This window comes from Oncorhynchus tshawytscha, linkage group LG24 (assembly GCF_018296145.1).
Source record: "Oncorhynchus tshawytscha isolate Ot180627B linkage group LG24, Otsh_v2.0, whole genome shotgun sequence".
In the NCBI taxonomy this organism is placed as follows: domain Eukaryota; kingdom Metazoa; phylum Chordata; class Actinopteri; order Salmoniformes; family Salmonidae; genus Oncorhynchus; species Oncorhynchus tshawytscha.
In genome coordinates this window covers 16,422,833-16,444,997 of record NC_056452.1, presented here as the reverse complement: position 1 = coordinate 16,444,997, position 22,165 = coordinate 16,422,833, and the positions used below count along the sequence as shown (strand labels likewise).

Below are 22,165 nucleotides of genomic sequence, written 5' to 3'. Positions count from 1 at the left end.
GGTAAAGGGATACACATCTATTTCCTGCGGAAGGTGCGGAAGATTTTCTATACGTTGGGCTCTTCGTAGCGGTTATAGAGGGGCTCGAGGCACTGCTGCATCTTCTGTTTGATGCATTGTCAGCAGCAACTCATACACCAACCTGTCGATATTTAACCTTTATTTAACTAGGCAAGTCAGTTAAGAACAAATTCTCATTTACAATGACGGCCTACCCCGGCCAAAACCGGACAACGCTTGGCCAATTGTGCGCCGTCCTATGGGACTCCCAATCACGGCCGGATGTGATACAGCCTGGATTCGAACCAGGGACTGTAGTGACGCCTCTTGCACTGAGATTCAGTGCCTTAGACTGCGATAAAGGGATGAAAGGAGTGGGGGAAATTAGGGTACAGAAGAGTATGTTTTTAATCTTTCTGGAAATCTGTTCCCTGATTATATATATTAAAAAGTAGCACAGTCTATACACTTACACTCTTTACTTCCAAAAATGGGTGGCCAACACGGAACAGTGGTGCTTTTCAAGACATATATGGTATATACAAGGATTCCATTACATAGAGGCAACACTAGCCCCAGTAAAAATGTATGAAAGTTGCTCGTGACTATGCTTAGAGCCCCAATGGTTATAGACTCATAACTCAGGCTGGATGTTGAACAGAGATCTGGAGAGTTGGATTTACACCACCTGCTGGTCAATGAGGGTACAGTAGCCTTCCCAGGGTTCCTTTTTAACTGCATCCCGGAAGAAACCACTGCAGATTACCTTTTGTTTGAGCACTGTGGCCTTTCCACGTGGCACAGGTCAAAGTAACACTCCAATAATTCACCCTATGTCCAAATTATTGATACAAGTAGGCAAATAGATTTTCTATGAAATCCATAAATGGGAATTAGATTAAGTTACATTTAGGCCCCAGAGATTGTGTCTTTGAGTCACAAGATTAATAAGATGTACAAGTAATAATACCAGTAGAGAACGTTACCGGATGTAGAATGAATTAGAAATTCTTATGATGAATGTCCTACCTGTCCATGATGCCCAGAATCTGTTTCCATAAACTGTTTGTATAAATGCAGGGCTATGAGCAAGGAGCGAGTCTGGATAAAGTTCTCGAAGCACCGAGGGTTGGTGAACTTGTTCTTCCATCCAGGAGCTATAGACATTCAGCAGGGTAAGGTGGGATCCCTCGGCTTGGTGGAACGTGGCCTTCTTCTGGTCAGCCAGGGCCTGCTTGTCCCGGGGCGGCACAGAATAAAATTACAAAAGCGATGACTGGCCATCAACTGATCAACACCAATCACATTAGGCTACAACTGTCTCATTATGGTCTGAGGCTTCCACCAATATATGACAAGTTAGTAGGGAAGTCAGTTAACCATAATTCACCACCATCAACATGTGATAGCAGATGATTTTGGAAGTAAACCCATAATAACCCACCATGCACAAGGGTATCCAAATCCTACAGAGGGTACATGTGCACAACGACTCTTGCATTTGCGTGCAAAGTTGTACACTCCACCATGCATTTCAATAGAGAAAACAATCCGAATTTTAGTAAGCTAGTTAACCTACAGTTGAAGTCAGAAGTTTACATACACTTGTGATGGAGTCATTAAAACTCGTTTTTCAACCCTCCACAAATTTCTTGTTAAGAAACTATAGTTTTGGCAAATCGGTAAGGACATCTACTTTGTGCATGACAAAAGTAATTTTTTCAACAATTGTTTACAAACAGATAATTTCACTTATAATTCACTGTATCACAATTCCAGTGGGTAAGAAGTTTACATACACTAAGTTGACTGTGCCTTTAAACAGCTTGTAAAATTCCAGAAAATTATGTCATGGCTTTAGAAGCTTCTGATCGGCTAATTGACATCATTTGAGTCAACAGGAGGTGTACCTGTGGATGTATTTCAAGGCCTACCTTCAAACTTAGTGCCTCTTTGCTTGACATCATGGGGAAATCAAAAGAAATCAGCCAAAAATTGTAGACCCCCACAAGTCTGGTTCATCCTTGGGAGCAATTTCCAAACGCCTGAAGGTACCACGTTCATCTGTACAAACAATAGTACGCAAGTATAAACACCATGGGACCACTCAGCCATCATACCGCTCAGGAAGGAGACACGTTCTGTCTCCTAGAGATGAACGTACTTTAGTGCGAAAAGTGCAAATCAATCCCAGAACAACAGCAAAGGACCTTGTGAAGATGCTGGAGGAAACAGGTACAAATATCTATATCCACAGTAAAACGAGTCCTATATCGACATAACCTGAAAGGCCGCTCAGCAAGGTGAAGCCACTGCTCCAAAACCGCCATAAAAAAGCCTGACTATAGTTTACAACTGCACATGGGGACAAAGATTGTACTTTTTGGAGAAATGTCCTCTGGTCTGATGAACCAAAAAATTGAACTGTTTGGCCATAATGACCATCGTTATGTTTGGAGGAAAAAGTTGGAGGCTTGCAACCCGAAGAACACCATCCCAACCGTGAAGTACGGGGGTGGTAGCATCATGTTGTGGGGGTGCTTTACTGCAGGAAGGACTGGTGCAGTTCACAAAATAGATGGCGTCATGAGGAAGTAAAATTATGTGGATATATTGAAGCAACATCTCAAGACATCAGTCAGGAAGTTAAAGCTTGGTCGCAAATGGGTCTTCCAAATGGACAATGACCCCAAGCATACTTCCAAAGTTGTGACAAAATGGCTTAAATTCAAAATTTACCCAACTTATTGTGGGAAGTGTGTGGAAGGCTACCCGAAACGTTTGACCCAAGTTAAACAATTTAAAGGCAATGCTACCAAATACAATTGAGTGTATGTAAACTTCTGACCAACTGGGAATGTGATGAAAAAAATAAAAGCTGAAATAATTCATGCTCTCTACTATTATTCTGACATTTCATATTCTTAAAATAAAGTGGTGATCCTAACTGACCTAAAACAGGGAATTTTTACTAGGATTAAACGATAGGAATGGTGAAAAACTGAGTTTAAATGTATTTCGCTAAGGTGTATGTAAACTTCCGACTTCAACTGTATGTCAACAAGTAGTAATATTATATTTTGTTAGCCAACGAGACAGAAAATAAGAGTTTTGTCCAACTGCAGTGAGTTACATTTTAATTTGATGCTAGCTTGTCTTCTGCTAGCTAGCTCCCTAACATCTGTAGATATTAGCTAATATATGTGCTGTATAACAAAGTTGGGATGTGCACATTTGAAACCAATTCGAGAGACATCAGGCAATTTAAGTAATATATCAATACATTTATTATCAGCCAAATCTAGCAGAATGTGGGGCTGACATTCAGGTAATTTTGATCGCTAGCTAACTCGAAAGCTAACAACATAAAACACGATGTTGACCCCAATGTTTTATGACAAAATAGTATTTGCAGACACAGCAGATACATTTATTCTAATTTGAATAGCTTTCACCATTGTAAAGCTGATTTATTTTAACCGTGCAATGTTCTCTCTGTGATTTTCACTTACACCACTCACTGGCCTGGAGGACATTAATAATAGCCATGGTTACACAGTATTTATGGACCTATGATCAGAGGTTTCTTGGGCCTGGAGAAGACGTTCTGCACAGGCAGCATGGACACAACGGTGAGCATCTCCTTACTGCAGCCCAGGTGGACGGACATGATCGGCTTCTTACACAGCATGGGCTCCAGAGGGATCTCAGCCCTCTGACACAAACAAAGAGACAGACAGAGGGAGAGGAGTGGGGAAGAGTGTATAACATTTCATCACATTCATTACTATAATATTATGGTTGGGGTCAAGGCCATTTTAACTCAGACTAGTCACTGACCATAAACGGACCAATTTTAAGTTAGCTTGTTGTTCCATACTCCATTTTATCCAGCGTCCAAGGTGAGCGAGTAAACCTTTGTCAATCAAATGAAATTGTATTTGTCACACACGCTGAATTCAACAGACCTTACAGTGAAATGCTTACTTACACGGCCTTAACCAAAAATGCGGTTTTAAGAAAATACCAAATAAAAGTAAGAAATTAAAGTAAGAAATAATTACAGCGCAGCAGTAAGATAACAATAGCAAGGCTATATACAGGGGGTACCGGTACAGAGTCAATGTGCGAGGGCACCGGTTAGTCGAGGTAATTGAGGTAATATGTACATTTGGGTAGAGTTATTAGAGTGACTATGCAGCGATAATAACAGAGAGTAGCAGCAGCGTAGAAGAGGGTGGGGGGCAGTCTGGGTAGCCCTTTGATTAGATGTTCAGGAGTCTTATGGCTTGGGGGTAGAAGCTATTTAGAAGCCTCTTGGACCTAGACTTGGCTCTCCGGTACCGCTTGCCGTGCGGTAGCAGAGAGAACGGTCTATGACTAGGGTGGCTGGAGTCTTTGACAATTTTCAGGGCCTTCCTCTGACACCTCCTGGTATAGAGGTCCTGGATTTCAGGAAGCTTAGCCCCGGTGATGTACTGGGCCGTACACACTACCCTCTGTAGTGCCTTGCGGTCGGAAGCCAAACAGTTGCAATAGCAGGCAGTGATGCAACCCATCAGGATGCTCTCGATGGTGCAGCTGTAGAACCTTTTGAGGATCTGAGGACCCATGCCAAATCTTTTCAGTCTCCTGAGGGGGAATAGGTTTTGTCATGCCCTCTTCACGACTGTCTTGGTGTGCTTGGACCATGTTAGTTTGTTGGTGATGTGGACGCCAAGGAATTTGAAGCTCTCAACCTGCTCCACTACAGCCCCTTAGATGAGAATGGGGGTGTGCTCGGCCCTCCTTTTCCTGTATTCCACGATCAACTCCTTTATCTTGATCCCGTTGAGGGAGAGGTTGCTATCCTGGCACCACACGGCCAGGTCTCTGACCTCCTCGCTATAGGCTGTCTCATCGTTGTCGGTGATCAGGCCTACCGCTGTTGTGTCATCAGCAAACTTAAAGATGGTGTTGGAGTCGTGTTTGGCCAAGCAATTATGAGTGAACAGGGAGTACAGGAGGAGACTATAAGCACACACCACTGAGGGGCCCCCGTGTTGAGGATCAGCGTGGCGGATGTGTTGTTACCTACCCTTACCACCAGGGGCGGCCTGTCAGGAAGTCCAGGATCCAGTTGCAGAGGGAGGTGTTTAGTCCTAGGGTCCTTAGCTTAGCTTAGTGACGAGGGCACTATCGTGTTGAACGCTGAGCTGTCGTCAATGAATAGCATTCTCACATAGGTGTTCCTTTTGTCCAGGTGTGAAAGGGCAGTGTGGAGTGCAATAGAGATTGCATCATCTGTGGATCTGTTGGGGCAGTATGCAAATTGGAGTGGGTCTAGGGTTTCTGGGATAATGGTGTTGATGTGAGCCATGATCAGCCTTTCAAAGCACTTCATGGTTACAGACATGAGTGCTATGGGTCGGTAGTCATTTACCTTAGTTTTCTTGGGCATAGGGACTATGGTGGTCTGCTTGAAACATTTTGATATTACAGACTCAGACAGGGAGAGGTTGAAAATGTCAGTGAAGACACTTGCCAGTTGGTCAGAGCATAGTCAGAGTACACGTCCTGGTAATCTATCTGGCCCTGTGGCCTTGTGAATGTTGACCTGTTTAAAAGGTCTTGATCACATCGGCTGCGGAGAGCGTGATCACACAGTCATCCGGAACAGCTGGGTCCTGTAGTTTAGCATCTGCTTCATCTAACCACTTTGTTATTGACTGAGTCACTGTTGCTTCCTGCTTTAATTTTTGCTTGTAAGCAGGAATCATGAAGATAGAGTTATGGTCAGATTTGCCAAATGGAGGATGAGGGAGAGCTTTGTACGCGTCTCTATGTGTGGAGTAAAGGTGGTCTATAGTTTTTTCCCATCTGCACATTTAACATGCTGATAGAAATTTTGTATAACGGATTTAAGTTTCCCTGTAATAAAGTCCACGGCCACTAGGAGTGGCCTCTGGATGAGGGTTTTCCTGTTTGCTTATGGCGGTATACAGCTAATTGAGTGTGGTCTTAGTGCCAGCATCGGTCTGTGGTGGTATGTAGACAGCTACGAAAAATACAGATGAAAACTCTCTAGGTAGATATTAAGACGAGGTGCTGGCTAGCGGAGTAGAAAACCTGAAAATAACAGAGAGCCGCACACTCTAGGAGCTCAGATGCAAAAATTGAATTACCAAAGTTTCGACAACCAAGCTGTCTTCATCAGGATAAGATAGTGTGGTCTACAGCTGATCATGAGATACTCTGCCTCAGGCGGGAAAAACCTTGAGACTTCCTTAGATATCGCGAACCAGCTGTTGTTTACAAATATACACAGACCGCCACCCCTTGTCTTACCAGAGGCTGCTGTTCTATGCTGCCGAGAGAGTGTCCAACCTGCCAGCTGTATGTTATTCATGTAGTTGTTCAGCCACGACGTGGCGAAACATAAGATGTTACATTTTTAATGTCCCGTTTGTAGGATATACGTGCTTTTAGCTCGTCCCATTTATTTTTCAGTGATTGTACGTTGGCTAATAATACGGATAGCAAAGGCAGATTAGCCATTCGTCGCCTGATCCTCCTTCCGCGAAATATCAGTCTCTCACTCCTGCGAATGATGGGGATGAGGGCCTGTTCGGGTGTCTGGAGTAAATCGCTCTCGTCCGACTCATTAATGAAAAATTCTTCCTAAATTCAATGTGTGTAATCGCTGTTCTTGATGTCCGGATGCTCTTTTCGTTCACAAGAGGCGGAAGCAGCAACATTATGTACAAAATAAGTTACAACAAATGCAACAAAAAAAACCTACAAAATAGCCAATAAAACATCAACCATCCTCTCCGGCACCATTACTCCAGAGCCCCTAAAATGTAGAGCATCTCCGATCAAAAATGTCAGTGTTCCTTCTCCATGCATTATAAGGATATCTGCATGTACTGTAATAATTGCATCCATGGGAGGAAGTCAAATGAAGTCAACGATAGCAGGTCATTGATGCCCGTGGCCTTAAGGAAGTAAGGAGAGAGGGAAGTGAGTGGATGGCATTGGAAGAACAGGTCTGAGCAAATAAACCTGTGACATGCCAATTAGTGTCTGTATGTGTTATGTACCTTGAGAGACAGCATGGTGCTGGACAGGTTAGTTATCTGGATCTCAGGCACATTGCTGGTGAACACCTCATCTCTGTATGCTCACTCTGTAAACCGACGGTAGCATTAGTTCTTCCTGCTCTACCAGACTGCTGCTTAGCTTGGGCCTGAGAAAGATAAAGATAGCGATTCATTTTGATTGGATTTCAGTTTAATACTTTGGACAACACAAAGTATATTCATCATTAAAAAAACAACATTCAGTGTTCCTTCTCCATGCATGATAAGGATATCTGCATATATCTATTCAGCCTACCTGGGATATGGGGGTCACCACTAGTTGGTCGCTGCCAGTCTTGGAATTGTAGACATTCTTCTTCACAAAGCCTGGGTCCACCACATAGTACATCTCATCAATGGTTAGAGACGTCTCAGCAATGTTAGTGGCAATTATTACCTGCATAATCAAATAACACAAAATTATTAGGCTTAGGCCTTCCTCCGATATCGGGCATGTGTGGCAGCAGAAGAGTGTGTATGTGTTTTTGGGACCGTTCTGGTTTGTGTTAGGGTGAGCCCTTCTGGTACCTTTCTGCTGCAGGGGGGAGCAGGGTCAAAGATATGGGTCTGCATCTCGCTGGGCAGGGCGGAGTAGACCAGTAGGATAATGATTTCAGGCCCTTCAGGTCCCAGTGACTTCATCCGTTCATACAAGGTGTGTCAATCTCCTCCTGACCCGCCAGAAACACCGGGACATCACCTGCAAAGAAGGAGCGAAAGATGACAAAGAGTCACTGATGGCCGAATCCTAAACTTTAGATGTCAATCGAGGATTTGCATCTTATCGCAGGCGCTGAAGTGTAGACATTGTGGATGTATGCATTGTAACCATTTTTAACCGTACCTGGGGGCTCACTCATGAGGACCTGCATGACGGTGATGAGACTGGTATCCAGGTAGTCTGTCTCCGGCTCTTTGCAGTAGAGCAACTCCACCGGGAAAGTGCGTCCTGGGATGGTGAAGATGGGCGCCTCAAAGTAGTACTGGGAAAACTCAAGTCAAATCAAAGGTTATTTGTCACATGCTTCAGAAGCAACAGGTGTAGACTAACAGTGAAATGCTTACTTATGGGCCCTTCCTAACAATGCATAGAATTTAAAAAAATATGTTTTTATATTTTTAACTTGAGAGCATCTAGTGTTGACGAGGACACAATCAGCATCATGTCTGGGCGTTTCTTGGCAGAGAATTTAAAGGAATTAACACACCACTCATTATACTATTCTCAAAATGGAAGGAGTCAAGGAAATATTCAGACTGTTATGCTGTTATGAACAAGACCATGTGCATCTTCTTGAGTAGATCAAAGAGCATGTCAGTATGGAGTCCTCTCGTGGGCCTCGTCAAGCATGATGAGGGTGTACTGACCCATGTCTGGGTCTATTGGACATTCCCTCGGCAGCATACCATATGTCATGTACTTACTTGATCACCGTCTCAGGGCTGGTGCAGAACAGATGGTGTAGTCCACCTGGTGTGGAAAATAATTGAGAGGTGAGAAGTCCCTCATACACAAAGTCACTGACTAAAAGCAAATCCAAAAAGTATACCAAGGTAAAACTGCTCACTCAACTCCTGGCCCAGACAGCAACCGTACTCTTCAGAGACTCTCTTGGCCACAGACATGGCTGCCACACGACGGGACTGAGTGCAGCCGATCTTCCCCCGAGTGGTGTAGCCTGCCTCGGCCAGGTACTGGGTGATCTGGGTGGTTTTCCCAGAGCCAGTCTCTCCAACCACAATCAGGGTCTGGTTATCGTGGACAGCCTGTCATAATGAAAAAGAGAGGTGACCAAAGCTGGATACCATGTATCATTTAAACCGTTGAAGTAATATTGAAGTCAGGTAACCTTACAAATAAAGCAATGTCTGACAAACAACTTCATTTCTCTCTATAGGACAATGTCTATTGTTGACTTGTGTGAGCTTCTCCTTTAGCTTGAAGATGGGCAGGCTCTCTCTCTCTCTGCTCCAGGATGGTAAGCTCTGTCTTCTTGCCATAAGAGGCCTGGTTACCGCCAAAGGCATGTTTCTTCCACTCCGGGAAGCCATCTGGCGTCATGCCAATGCCTCTGATGTTGGCTGCAATCTGCCTTCCATCAACTGTGTAAGAGGGAAGTGTGTTTAATTGAGATGAACTGGCATGATATTTAACCTCCACCCCTTCAGATGACTGGTCTAGGGCCCTGGCAGGAACCTTCCACCCACACAACCTCTCCTACCACCCTGGGCCATATAGGACACAGCACACTATAGCAGGCCACTCTATCCGGCCTGTTAGGATGCTAAAGGAAAGCAGATAACCATCTCCAGCCCTGCTAACCCTGAGGGCTACTGCTGCTACACTGGAGGAAGCCTGACGTCGTCGGTCGTGCCTCAGACTGGGTCATCTCTAGTTACCACAGCCACAAAGTCATAACATTCCCTCCTATTTCTACAATTGAGCTTCATAAAATTTGATTTGACACGTATCTCTAACCTTTACCACACAGCTAACCTTATGCCTAAACCTAACCTTAAAAAAAAGGTTAGGTTTAAAATGTGCTTTTAATCCTAACTCTAACCTTAACCTCACTGCTAAACCTTATGCATTCACCTAACCTTAAATTAAGAAAAATTCAACTTTGTGGCTGTGGTAACTCGTGGAAACCATCAGACTGGACTTTGTTTTACTACGCGGTAGTTACCTTTTAGAGGGCAGAAAGGACGCATGAGGTAGAAACCCAGGCATAAATCACATGGTGGGAAAGCATACTGTATGTCTACATCTCTAATACAATGTTTGTGTGTGGCCAAGGCCCTTGCTTGTCGAGGTCAACAGGAATGCATCCATCTCAGCCATTTGATGAGCGTGGTTCTCCTTAGCCTAAGCACTCTGCATCATGGCGGTCTGGGACAGGGAGCCGTCTGGATTTTGACCTGAATGGGATTTGTGCCTGAAATGCTAAAATGTTAGCATTTGGAAACAGTGCCAGGGAAACTAAACAAAAGTATGGATTGCTGTCATCTTTTGTCAATAGACTGCTTACAGGGCAAGCAAACCAATTTGTAGTTTTGTAATTTGTGTGAACTATCCCTTTAAGTACCTTACTGTGATTGTTTTCAAATAAAATGAGCTACTTATCAAAGAGCAATTTCTCAATAAATAATTTTGATAGGACTGTCTGGGAGTGGTCTGAGTGGGGAGGGAAAAACAGAAAACTAGCTGTTAATGGCAGAGAAGTTCAGAAGTATCTTTCTTATTGGTCTATTAACTAATTTACCACCTGGTGATGGCACCAGGGATGCCAAAAGTCCCATCTCATCAAAACAGGATGACATTTCTGGCAGGCGTTTCAAACAGATCTTACACTATAAAAGGACATTATCACTTTCACAGTATTATCCCAACCTCATAGTGTGGAAATATAAAACACAGCAAAATGACATTTTTGACTGCACTGGGCCTTTAGGTTATTCAACTCTGAAGTCTGCCATTCACTACAGCACAGGTGTCAAACTCATTTACGGAGGGCAGAGTATCTGCGGGTTTTCGGTCCTCCCTTGTACTTGATTGATGAATTAAGGTCACTAATTAGTAAGGAACTTCCCACACCTGGTTATCTAGTGCTTAATTGAAAGGAGAAATCTAAAACCTGCAGACACCAGGCTCTCCATGGAAAGAGTTTGACACCACTGCTCAACAGCATTTGTTTTGTTTTCAGAAAAAAAAAAAGTTTTTGGTCAAGGTCCCCTTCTCTGATTTTACATGCATCAACTAATGGTCCAGTGCCACATCAACTATGCCGGCAGGCACCAGATTGCAATAAAACATGTGGTTAGCTAATATGTAAAATACCTATCCAGGCGTTCTAAGATCGGGCATGTGTCAGCAACACCTGGGCAGAGGAACGCTCCCATTGACAACAAGCACATTACATCATAAACTTTTAACTTCGGTCACACTTCTGGGTTCTGTGTGTAATACTTCAATTGTGTCACTGGGTGGGGCTAAAATCATTGTCAATATGACCATTTTAACCTACACCAGTGTGGCTGCCAATTACATTTTCTAAATTAAACATTGACAACAAAGAGAGCAATACAATATTTAATGAGGGCAGAAAGTGTAAGGAGTACATTAGCACAGTGAAACAATCACTCAAAGCTAAATAAAGACAATGTCCGAGTACATAGTTCCATCCATTTCCGTTCGTTTTATAAAAGATAGCCTACTATAAAAGATAAATTCTGTTTTAGGAGAACAGTGCTCTGAGACAAAGACATTCACCCACTTTTCAAATGACTACCCAGTCCCCTTCTCAATTTGACATTTTCACCACAGGTCAGATGTGACATTCAAGTAAAACGAACAAATAAAACAGTTTCGTTGTCCTTGATGCTCAGATAGAAGATTGATTCTCCTCATGGGGATGAGACATTGACTCATATTACCCAAATAAGCCTGTAAGGACAGGGGAAGCAATGACCTGGCCCCTTAACCGTCTCACTTTGCTAGTCGTCTTCTATACAGATCAAGAGAGAATTAGGCCGACCAATACCTCAGATCAAAATGAGTGGTTGAATAAAATCAGCTGAGCAGACACAAAACACATCATTTACACGTCTAAAACAACTAGACAATGCCCCAGCTTGACCAATAAGTAAGAGTTAGTGAGGCCTGTTGGCACAGGCACAATGTCTCTCCACAGTATTTCTCTACCAACTGATACAGGACTGTGTCCATCTCATCCTTTGGAGATACAGGATAGACATTCTAGCGCCGACGGAAGGCGCGGGAGATTCTCCATGCGTTGGGCTCTTCGTAGCGGTTGTAGAGGGGCTCGAGGCGCTGCTGCTTCTTCTGTTTGCTGAGGCGCGTGGGGTCGGACACTTTGAAGAAGGCCGGCGAGAACTCTACCAGCCAGCGTGGGTCAATGGTGGTCACCTCCCTCATGTACTCTTTCGTGGTCAGCACCAGCTCGTGGTACACCACCCTATGGGGCAAGAGGATAAGGATGTCCAAGATGTCTCAGTAACAGTTGACATTCAATGTAAAACTAGTGACTAATCCTTTAGTCCCCATGGTTATCAGAAAAGAGTGTTGACTCACCACTCAGGCTGGCGGTTGAACAGGGCACTGGAGGGGTGGATGTACACCACCTGCTGGTCAATGAGGGTACGGTAGCCTTCCTGGGGATCCTTTTTGGCTGCGTTCCGGAAGAAACCACTGCAGATGGCCTTCTGTACACGCACTGTGGCCTTTCCACAAGTCACCACGTCCAGTTTATGTCTGAAAACAGGTCAAAAAGTGTTTTGGGTTTATGTGAGAAGATGTCCTGTGAGGTGTCTTTGTCAGACGTACAATTAACTCCATTGTCGAATGGATAGCGGGTACTACCTGTCCATGATGCCCAACATCTGTTTGCGGATGTCCTGGGCTCTGCGCAAGGAGCGGGCCTGGATGAAGTTCTCGTAGCACCAAGGGTTGGAGAACTTGTTGTTCTTCCAGGAGTTATACACAGCCAGCAGGGTAAGGTGGTCTCCTTCGGCCTGGTGGAACTTGGCCTTCTTCTGGTCAGCCAGGGCCTGCTTGTCCTGAGACACAGAGAATAAAAAGGACTGTTAGTCACCAAATGGTAAACAACGGCACACCGTAGAACTGCCTCAGTGAGTTCTCCACCCATAATGGTAAACCTCAACACAACAGTAACCTGTGCTGCAAAGAAAACAACATCTAATCAGGATTCCCAGAGGAGCGATAGAACCCTATTTCAGTGTTTATGAGTCCCATGATTTGCTGTACCTTGGGCCTGTAGAAGACGTTCTGCACAGACAGCATGGAGACAATGGTGAGCATCTCCTCACTGCAGCCCAGGTGGACGGACATGATCAGCATCTTACACAGCATGGGCTCCAGAGGGAACTCTGCCATCTGACAGAGCGAGATGGGAAGGATTCATTAGTTGGTCGTGATTCCTCACGGTCACATTTCTTAACAATCGTCTCCTTTTTTTTGGGCTCTAAACTCCATCTTACCCTGCGTCCAAGGCGAGTGAGCAACCCTTCATCGTCCAGAGACCCCAGAGTGTAGAGCTGCTCCATGGCCGTGATCAGCGTCTCCATGGGTGGCGCGTCCATGAAGTCAAACGACAGCAGGTCATTGATGCCCATAGCCTGAAGGAAGTAAGGAGAGAGGGGTGAGAGGGTGACACAGGATGAGTAGGTCTGCGCAGACAAGTACATATAATCACAGTGAAGATTGCCACTTTTGTTACTGTGTGCATACCTTGAGAGACAGCACCGTGCTGGCCAAGTTAGTTCTCTGGATCTCAGGCACGTTGGTGGTGAGCATCTCGTCTCTGTAGGCTCTCTCTGTGTACAGCCTGTAGGTCTTCCCTGGACCAGTTCTTCCAGCTCTTCCAGCCCGCTGCTTGGCTTGGGCCTAACAGAGAAGATACATTGAAGCCCTTAGTATACTAAATTCTAATTGCAAGGTACGCAAAGGGATTTAGACAGGCCGAGGGGTTACAATGTGGGAAACATTTAGAATATGAATTGAGTGATTAACCAGCCTACCTGTGAGATGGGGGTCACCACCAGCTGGTCAATACCAGTCTTGGAGTTGTACACCTTTTGCTTCACAAAGCCTGGGTCCACCACATAGTAGATACCGTCGATGGTCAGAGACGTCTCAGCAATGTTAGTGGCAATGACGACCTTTCTGCTGCCGGGGGGAGCAGGGTCAAAGATACGGGTCTGCATCTCGCTGGGCAGGGCGGAGTAGACCGGTAGGATGATGAGTTCAGGCACTTCAGGTCCCAGTGACTTCATCCGTTCATACAAGATCTCACAAGCGGTGTCGATCTCCTCCTGGCCCGTCAGAAACACCAGGACATCACCTGCAAAGATGAAGCGAGAGAGAACAAAGTGAAGGTTGATATCCGTTGACAATAGAGGTTGAATCTCAACCTGACATTTTAGAGCAGTGGATTTTCATTTAGGTCAACGACTTTGAATTACAGTTTGACTATAGACTAGATATAAAAAACGTTAAAACCATACCCGGGGGCTCAGTCAGGTGGATCTGCATGACGGTGATGAGACTGGCATCCAGGTAGTCTGTCTCCGGCTCTTTGGTGTAGAGCACCTCCACTGGGTAGGTACGCCCTGGGATGGTGAAGATGGGCGCTTCGTAGAAGTACTGAGAGAATTTGACGGCATCAAGTGTGGCCGAAGTCACAATGAGTTTCATGTCTGTGCGTTTCTGCACCGTCTGAAAGAGAGAGAGGAGAAGGGTGTTTGTGTCTCCTTGACATTGTAGAGATGTTTAGAGCCTCAAGTCAAGGTGAAAATGAGGCCCTGGTATACCTTCTTGAGCAGACCGAAGAGTACGTCGGTATGGATGGTCCTCTCGTGGGCCTCATCCAACATGATAATGGCGTACTGGCCAAGGTCCGGATCTATCAGACACTCTCTCAGCAACATACCATCCGTCATGTACTTAATCACTGTCTCAGGGCTGGTGCAGTCCTCAAAACGAATGGTGTATCCAACCTGGAGTGGATGAACGAAGATAGAAATCACTAAAATCAGCATTGTTCTGCAATCAGATGTGTTAGACATCGCCTCATGGTCACGTGTGTTAAGATATATGCAGTGTGGAGCGATCACTCACCTCCTGGCCCAGACAGCAACCGTACTCTTCAGAGACTCTCTTGGCCACAGACATGGCTGCCACACGACGGGGCTGAGTGCAGCCGATCTTCCCCCGAGTGGTGTAGCCTGCCTCGGCCAGGTACTGGGTAATCTGGGTGGTTTTCCCAGAGCCAGTCTCTCCAATAACAATCAGGATCTGGTTATCGTGGACAGCCTGTAATAGTGGAGTACAGCTGTGAGCAAAATCAGATGGCAGGAAATGATTAAAAACAGTTGATGTTGACATAAAAATAACCAGCAAGGTAACAGATGCTAACTGTTGCACAAACCTGTATGAGCTGCTCTTTCAGCTTGTAGATGGGCAGGCTCTCTCTCTGCTCCAGGATGGACATCGCTGTCTTTTTGCCATAAGAGGCCTTGTTGCCCCCAAAGGCATGTTTCTTCCACTCCGGGATGTCAGTTGGCATCATGCCGATGCCTCTCATGTTGGCTGCAATCTGTCTCCCATCAACTGTGTAAGAGGTTGTGTGTTTAATAGAAATGAATTGGCACGATATTTAAAGTAACTGTCCAGTGAAAATTGTACTTTTAAAAGTTAATATTCTGTTAACTCATAACAACATTTATGTGGGTAACTCCTCCTACACAAAACTCCCACATCAAACAGACCGCTTCAAAATGGCTTGCCATTTCCTTACAGAGTATATCATACTCCTTAGGAGGATGAGCTGCCCAATCAGTGGTCTAGAGGAGGATGAGCTGGCCAATCAGTGGTCTAGAGGAGGATGAGCTAGCCAATCAGCGGTCTACTCGATTGAATATTTCTAATGACCGGTATTCACCCACACCATTCCAACACAGGAAAGCTGCTTTTTAACATACGTAATAAAAACTGGGAAGGAAAACTATTTCACTCATATTGTAAGTAATTCCAGGTCATATTTCATAGAAATTTCATATTTCATTCACTTTAATATCCATCCCTTCAGATGACCAGTCTAGGGCCCTGGCAGGTACCCTCCACCCTGGGTCATTTAGGACACAGCACACTACAGCAGGCCACTCTATCCGGCCTGTTAGGATGCTAAAGGAAAGCAGATAACCATCTCCAGCCCTGCTAACCCTGAGGGCTACTGCTGCTACACTGGAGGAAGCCTGACGTAGGCGGTCGTGGCTCAGACCGGGCTGGGTTTTGGATTACTGTATGCTTCCACACTGACTTACCGTCAGGCAGGGGGTCTACCCAGTGTTTGTTCAGGCCCATGGGGATGGAGTCCATCTCGGCCTCTCGCTGACACTGCTTCACTTCCCTCCTCTCCTTAGCCAAAGCACTCTGCATCATGGCTGCCTGGGACAGCGAGCCGTCTGGATTCTGACAAAGGGAAACAGAGAGGGCTGCATTGGTTCACACTACTAAAAAAGGATGAAAACAGTCAAACAAAATTGCCTTGAAAGTAGGATGGTCAAGGCCACACGGGAACATACCTTGACAATCTTGACAGGGCTCATGTCCATACTCTGTTTAGTGTGTCCTCTCAGGAACGGAGGCTCCTCCTCCACCAGCTCAATCTCCAGGTCCTCGTCTGAAAGAAAGTCACAAAGCTATTCAGAACCCAACGCACTGATGTGAATCTCAGCCGACACCGGTTTTCTATACACAATAACAAAAGACATGTTTTACCTTCTTCGTCATCTACTTTGGGGAGGATACCGGTCTCCTCATCAAAGTCAGGGAACTCCTCTTTAGAAAGAACATTAGCAGCAATCATCTGAGGGCAGATCATTAAAAAGAAGAGCATGATTAGATCAAAATGACATTAAAACAGCAGCCACGATGTCTTGATAAGCTACACGTGCACACATACCTGTTTGATCTCCCACTTCTCGGGGTCAGATATCTTGGTCAGCCTCTTGCGCTCCAGTGTGTCGTCCTCCAACTCAGGGGCGTGGCCCAGGTTGAGGTTGGTTGGGCGGTCAGGGTTCCTCATGATTTTCTCCTCCTCACCATCAGGGCCCTGGTTCCTCCTCCGGTTGGGGTTCAGGTCCTCCCCTGTTTCCTGGTCTACATCCTGGAAACCAAGAGGGGAACAAGTGTTTCAATAATTCAGAAAGGTCTTTCATAGTCGTTTCCAAATGTTTCAAAATCCTTTTTTTTTTTTGCCAACATGATTATCAGAGCTTGTTGAGAGACCCACATTTGCTCCATATAGTATAACACACCCAAAGGACCGCAGGCCTTGACTTCATTCCCGCCTCACCTTCATACTGAGACTGGTCTTGGAGCCAGTGAAGGACAGCACCTTGATCTTGACCCTTTGACCTTTCTGGACCACATCAGCCACATTGGCAACGCGTCCCTCTCTGCGCAGCTCGGAGATATGGACTAAGCCCTCCCAGCGTTTCCTACAATGCGAAACAAATAAGGCTTTCAACACTGGCCACTCAAAAGCAAACCAAGTTCAAACACAAACTAGATCCATTACTATTGAACTAATGACCTTCGACATAGCATTAACCCAACTGATTAACTGACCTCAGCCCTTCCAGTTGCACGAAGCAGCCAAACTGCATGATGCTGGTGATTTTGCCATTGAAGATGTCCCCTACAGTAGGCTCCTCTGGTGGAGGGCGGTCCACGTGTTTGTCCTTCCACCGGTCCGAGCCTTCGTTTGTGTCCCTGTCTCGGTCTCTGTGGGGGCTGGGGGTACGGCTGCGCTCACTCCAGCGAGACGCACGTTTCTTACCACGGTCGCGGTCCCGCTCACGGTCTCTCTCTCTCTGACGGTCCCGGTCCCTAGAGCGAGACCTAGAGCGTGAGCGGGACCGAGAACGGTGACGCCGCCTCCTGTCCCGGTCTCGGCTCCGACTTCTGCTGTGCCTCCTCTTTTTGTCCGACCTGAGAAATACAAAACAGGTCACATAATGTAACAGCTGAGAAAAACGTTGCACTTGAAACCAATAAGAATTGTACTGGTGAAAAGCCCTTTACCTGCTCTTGCTCTTTGAGTCTGATCTGCTCACACTGGGCATGAACATCTCCAACTCCTTCATGGCAGCGTCGGCGATCTTCACATCGTCTTCATCCAATATGGCCTTGGGGGAGGGGGTCCGAAACGGTAGGCCAAATGTCAGCAGGTCAAAATCAACCACAAAGTATAGCCTATAATATACATTTCACCTGCGAATTAACCAGGTTATAACAACAACAAAACGTACCTTGGGAGCAGGATCGTCTGGCCTGCATAATGCAGGAAACAATTCCTTCAGCTTGTCCTTGTCACTCTTCTGCTTGACCACAGGTTCAAAGGCTAAAATCACAGAGTAAAGGGTCAGCAACTCAGCATATCATCAAGCCCACAACATTGTAACAATAGCACATGCACTGAGTGTACAACACATTAAGGACACCTGCTCTTTCCATGACAGACTGACCAGGTGAAAGCTATGATCCCTTTTTGATGTCACTTGTTAAATCCACTTCAGTCAGTGTAGATGGAGGCGAGGAGTCAGGTTAAAGAAGGATTTTTAAGCCTTGAGACAAGTGAGACATGAATTGTGTATGTGTGCAGTTCAGAGGGTGAATGGGCAAGACAAAATATTTAAGTGTATTTGAACGGGGTATGGTAGTGGGTGTGAGATGTACCTGTTTGTGTCAACTGCAACGCTGCTGGCTTTTTCACAAACAGTTTCCCGTGTGTATTAAGAATGGTCCATCACCCAAAAGTCATCCAGCCACCTTGACAACTCTGGGAAGAATTGGAGTCAACATGGGCCAGCATCCCTGTGGAATGCTTGACACCTTGAAGACTCCACGCCCTGACTAATTGAGGCTGTTCTGAGGGTGAGGTGTAACTCAATATTAGGAAGATGCTCTTAATGTTTTGTACACCGAGTGCACATAGCCCATACCTTCAAAAATGTGCGCTAAGTGAAAAGCACACATCACATCAGAGGATACAGGTGGAATACAGCTCACATACCTTTGCTTGAAGATGCCTTTGGTGGAGGCCGCATCGTTTGAATAAGTCTGAGCAAATTGCCGACGAGTGAATCCTGAAAGATGGAAAATAAATGTTACGTCTACATATCAGTTCCATAAACATCCATCTAGGTCAGGGGTCTCCAACAGGTCGATCGCGAGCTACCAGTAGCTCACAGCCCAACTATGAGTAGCTCGCCAAACAATTCTGAAAGTAGAAGCAATTTTCACGTGTTCCACCGCACAACTGTCATAAACAAATCTCACAAGTATCAGACCCCGTAAGCTCCCAGCTACTATCTAATCAACGCAACATTGACATTATCCCAACCCTGGTTAGCCACTACTGGCTTAAAAAGCCAAATCTAACACAATATCTACCAATTAATATCCAGCAATATTGCCCGCGTCTCTCTGTGTGGTGCATGTGTTTGTCTATCACTCTGTGTGTAGCCAGTTGATGTGGGTTGACAGAAATACTTTCCCCAAAGTCTTGTCAATTAACTGTTAACTGCAAAGTCCGCTTACCTGGCAGATGTACACTACAGTTCAAAAGTTTTCGGGTCACTTAGAAATGTCCTTGTTTTTGAAAGAAAAGCACATTTTCTGTCCATGAAAATAACATCAAATTGTTCAGAAATACAGTGTAGACATTGTTAAAGTTGTAAATGACTATTGTAGCTGGATTTTTTTTAATGGAATATCTACATAGGCGTACAGAGGCCCATTATCGCAACCATCACCCCTGTGTTCCAATGGCAAAATGGTTTTCTAATGATCAATTAGCAATTAGCCCCATTGGAACACAGGAGTGATGTTTGCTGATAATGGGCCACTGTACGCCTATTTAGATATTCCATTAAAAATCTGCTGTTTCCAGCTACAATAGTCATTTATAACATTAACAATGTCTACACTGAATTTCTGATCAATTTGATGTTATTTCAAATGGACACCATTTTTTTTTTGCTTTTCTTTCAAAAACAAGGGCATTTCTAAGGGATCCCAAACTTTTGAAAGGTAGTGTATATAATTTGTATGGCAGAAGTATATCATGAGTAAGCATATGGTTTTATATATATTTCTTGTTATTTGCTAACTTTGCCATGAAATGAGCAGAAGCTGTACAGAACCATCACTAAACCGGCACATATGGCACATTCCTTACTTGCTAGATGCGCAATTAAAGGGCCAGATGCTCAAAGTGGAATTACACACAATAATCAGACCTAAAACAATATTTAAGCATTGACATGGACTCAGAACATTACATTTTCTTGATTCTCAATTGTACTTTTCAGATTTAAAAAAAAAAATCACAGATTTTATAGACCCCCTCCTTAGAGTTGTTTATTAACCATTCATTTACCAGGTATAGACAGACAACAGTGCACTACTTTCTCCTTTACACTAAGGATCAGGGGAGAGAAGAATGTGTCGATTTGAAAACTGGAGAAACTTACTGTGAATTCTGCTCCATTTTTCAGCAGAAGTGATTTGAATCCATCAAATGTTGGTTGCTTTTCAGCAAGGCTGATGACAAACTCAGCTGTAAAACAGCAAAGAAAATAACCACATTAGCCAAGTAACGTTAACTAGTCCTAAACATTTCGAGTGTAGCTTTGATTTGCTCGCTAAGATGGCTACTATTAGCATGTCAGCTAGGGGCAGCGAGAAAGTTCGCATCGTTGTTAGTAACGTTATTAGCTGACTAAAATAAACTCAACTCCACGGTTTACTAGTTAGTTACCTAACTTAGCTACGCTGGTGAGAATCATTAGCTAGTTTAATAGCTAGCTGGTTTACCCGGGAAGATAACAACTGGACAGATGATATCGAGTTGCTGCTAGCTAACGCGTCGCTAGCTGTTAGCCATAGTATTGCCAACTAACAAATATTATATTGAAAGTTCAGTTTTACATACCTAGATCTTTATCACTTATCCCCAAATGGTTGTCGAGTTCTGTGCACACTTTGGATACCAACGAGAGGTATTCCAGTTGTTCTAGCTCGTTATCACCGATGTGTGACATTATCCAAGAGACTGTTTTGTATTCAGAAGAAAACAGCAGAATTCATTTTTTTGGTAAGTGTCTCGTCAGCAACACTAAAAAAGTACTTCCGGGTCACTGAAGTTTGTAAATGTGTCAAATAAGAGTCCCCACGTAATAGTATAGCAGTGTCAATAACCTGTATTTATTCATTAAATATGAAAAATACTTCTCTGAACATTAAAAATGATTCATATTTGCTCATTTGTAAGTGACATTTGATTTGATGTGTTTTAAAACATGTCCCAGGGTCAAATAAATGCCTCCAATGCAAATAACTGTGCATGAAATATAATAATATATTATATTCCCTACAAAACTTTTACATAGCCACCTAGAATATTTTTTGCTCTATTAGGCTAAATGTATTCCATGATTTGGTGGAGTAAAAAGCCAGCAAAACTCCATTCAGTGCCCCATGAAATGACACCATATATGGATTCTACTGACCCTACTGAGTATTCTACAATACTTTTACTGCAGCACCTATAATCGTTTTTTAAAATTATTATAAGCCCATGTGTAATGCATATACAATGATTTGCATTGTACCACATTGTCCAGGCACCCCACTGTAAGCTGTTAGACCACAGTAAAAGTCCTACAACACTTCCTATGACATAACTTTTTGTTCAAACTCTTGTATTCTAGGGACTTTAGAGAGTAGACTGGACCCTGGTTTCATGGACAAAAAATATATTGTTTTTCCTGTACAGTGCAAGTTGTTTGTGCAATACAACCAAAATACAATTCTCTTTAGTTTACATTTTCCCCCCATGTAGTTATAATTTCTTTAACATAATTTTAACATTATGCTCTGCAAAGCTGCAACAAAAATATTGATATTGTATCACATGCATAGCGTTTTACCGTGGACTTTTATTTTGAAGGCAAAATCCGATCACCAGTCTTAGTGTGGATAGCTGGTGCTGCTGCCATGCCGCTATTACTTTTTTTGATGAAGGAGTATGACACCATTTCCGATTCTGCCGGAAATTACTATGTGTGGTGTAGTTCTTCAATTTTGTCGCCTGGTGGTGCTAAAACCATTCCCGAGCTGGACGCTCGTGGAGCATTTAAGCCCTGAACAGCGCCTGACAGGTGACAATGTTTCCAAGGCTGCGTGCCGCCCTCAAGACCAGAACCAATCGAATGAAGGAACGGCGAGCCATCGAGCCACGTTCAAACATATCCAGAAAGCTGAAGCATAGAGTGAAACATGTAATATAGCTAGCATCTTTCAAAATTAAGTCAACTTTATACTGATATTACACGGACTGTTTGTTAGCTAGAAGCTCACTTGGCTAGCTAGTCTTGTGAGCTAGCAGTTAGCTAGGTAGTCGTGTTAGTTAGCTGCTGTAGCTAGCTAGTTATTT

General features: G+C 44.3%; 1 protein-coding gene and 1 pseudogene across 1 annotated transcript; both read right to left on the bottom strand.

The window, feature by feature from the left end:
- Positions 1-347: 347 nt before the first annotated feature.
- On the bottom strand, positions 348-9,511 carry LOC112223242 (annotated as a pseudogene).
- Positions 9,512-11,195: 1,684 nt separating this feature from the next.
- LOC112223549 (ATP-dependent RNA helicase DHX8) lies at positions 11,196-20,850 on the bottom strand. The gene is made up of 22 exons (XM_024386623.2): positions 20,663-20,850; positions 20,202-20,287; positions 18,740-18,812; positions 17,976-18,067; positions 17,749-17,852; positions 17,293-17,655; positions 17,018-17,162; positions 16,625-16,828; positions 16,441-16,528; positions 16,245-16,342; positions 15,984-16,131; positions 15,089-15,270; positions 14,779-14,973; positions 14,472-14,657; positions 14,166-14,376; positions 13,680-14,002; positions 13,390-13,545; positions 13,140-13,277; positions 12,907-13,035; positions 12,502-12,698; positions 12,214-12,393; positions 11,196-12,097 (listed from the first exon to the last, which is right to left on the bottom strand). The coding sequence occupies exons 1-22, from the start codon at positions 20,769-20,771 to the stop codon at positions 11,878-11,880; spliced, it is 3,627 nt and encodes a 1,208-aa protein (XP_024242391.1). The 5' UTR covers positions 20,772-20,850; the 3' UTR covers positions 11,196-11,877.
- Between the last annotated feature and the right edge of the window lie 1,315 nt (positions 20,851-22,165).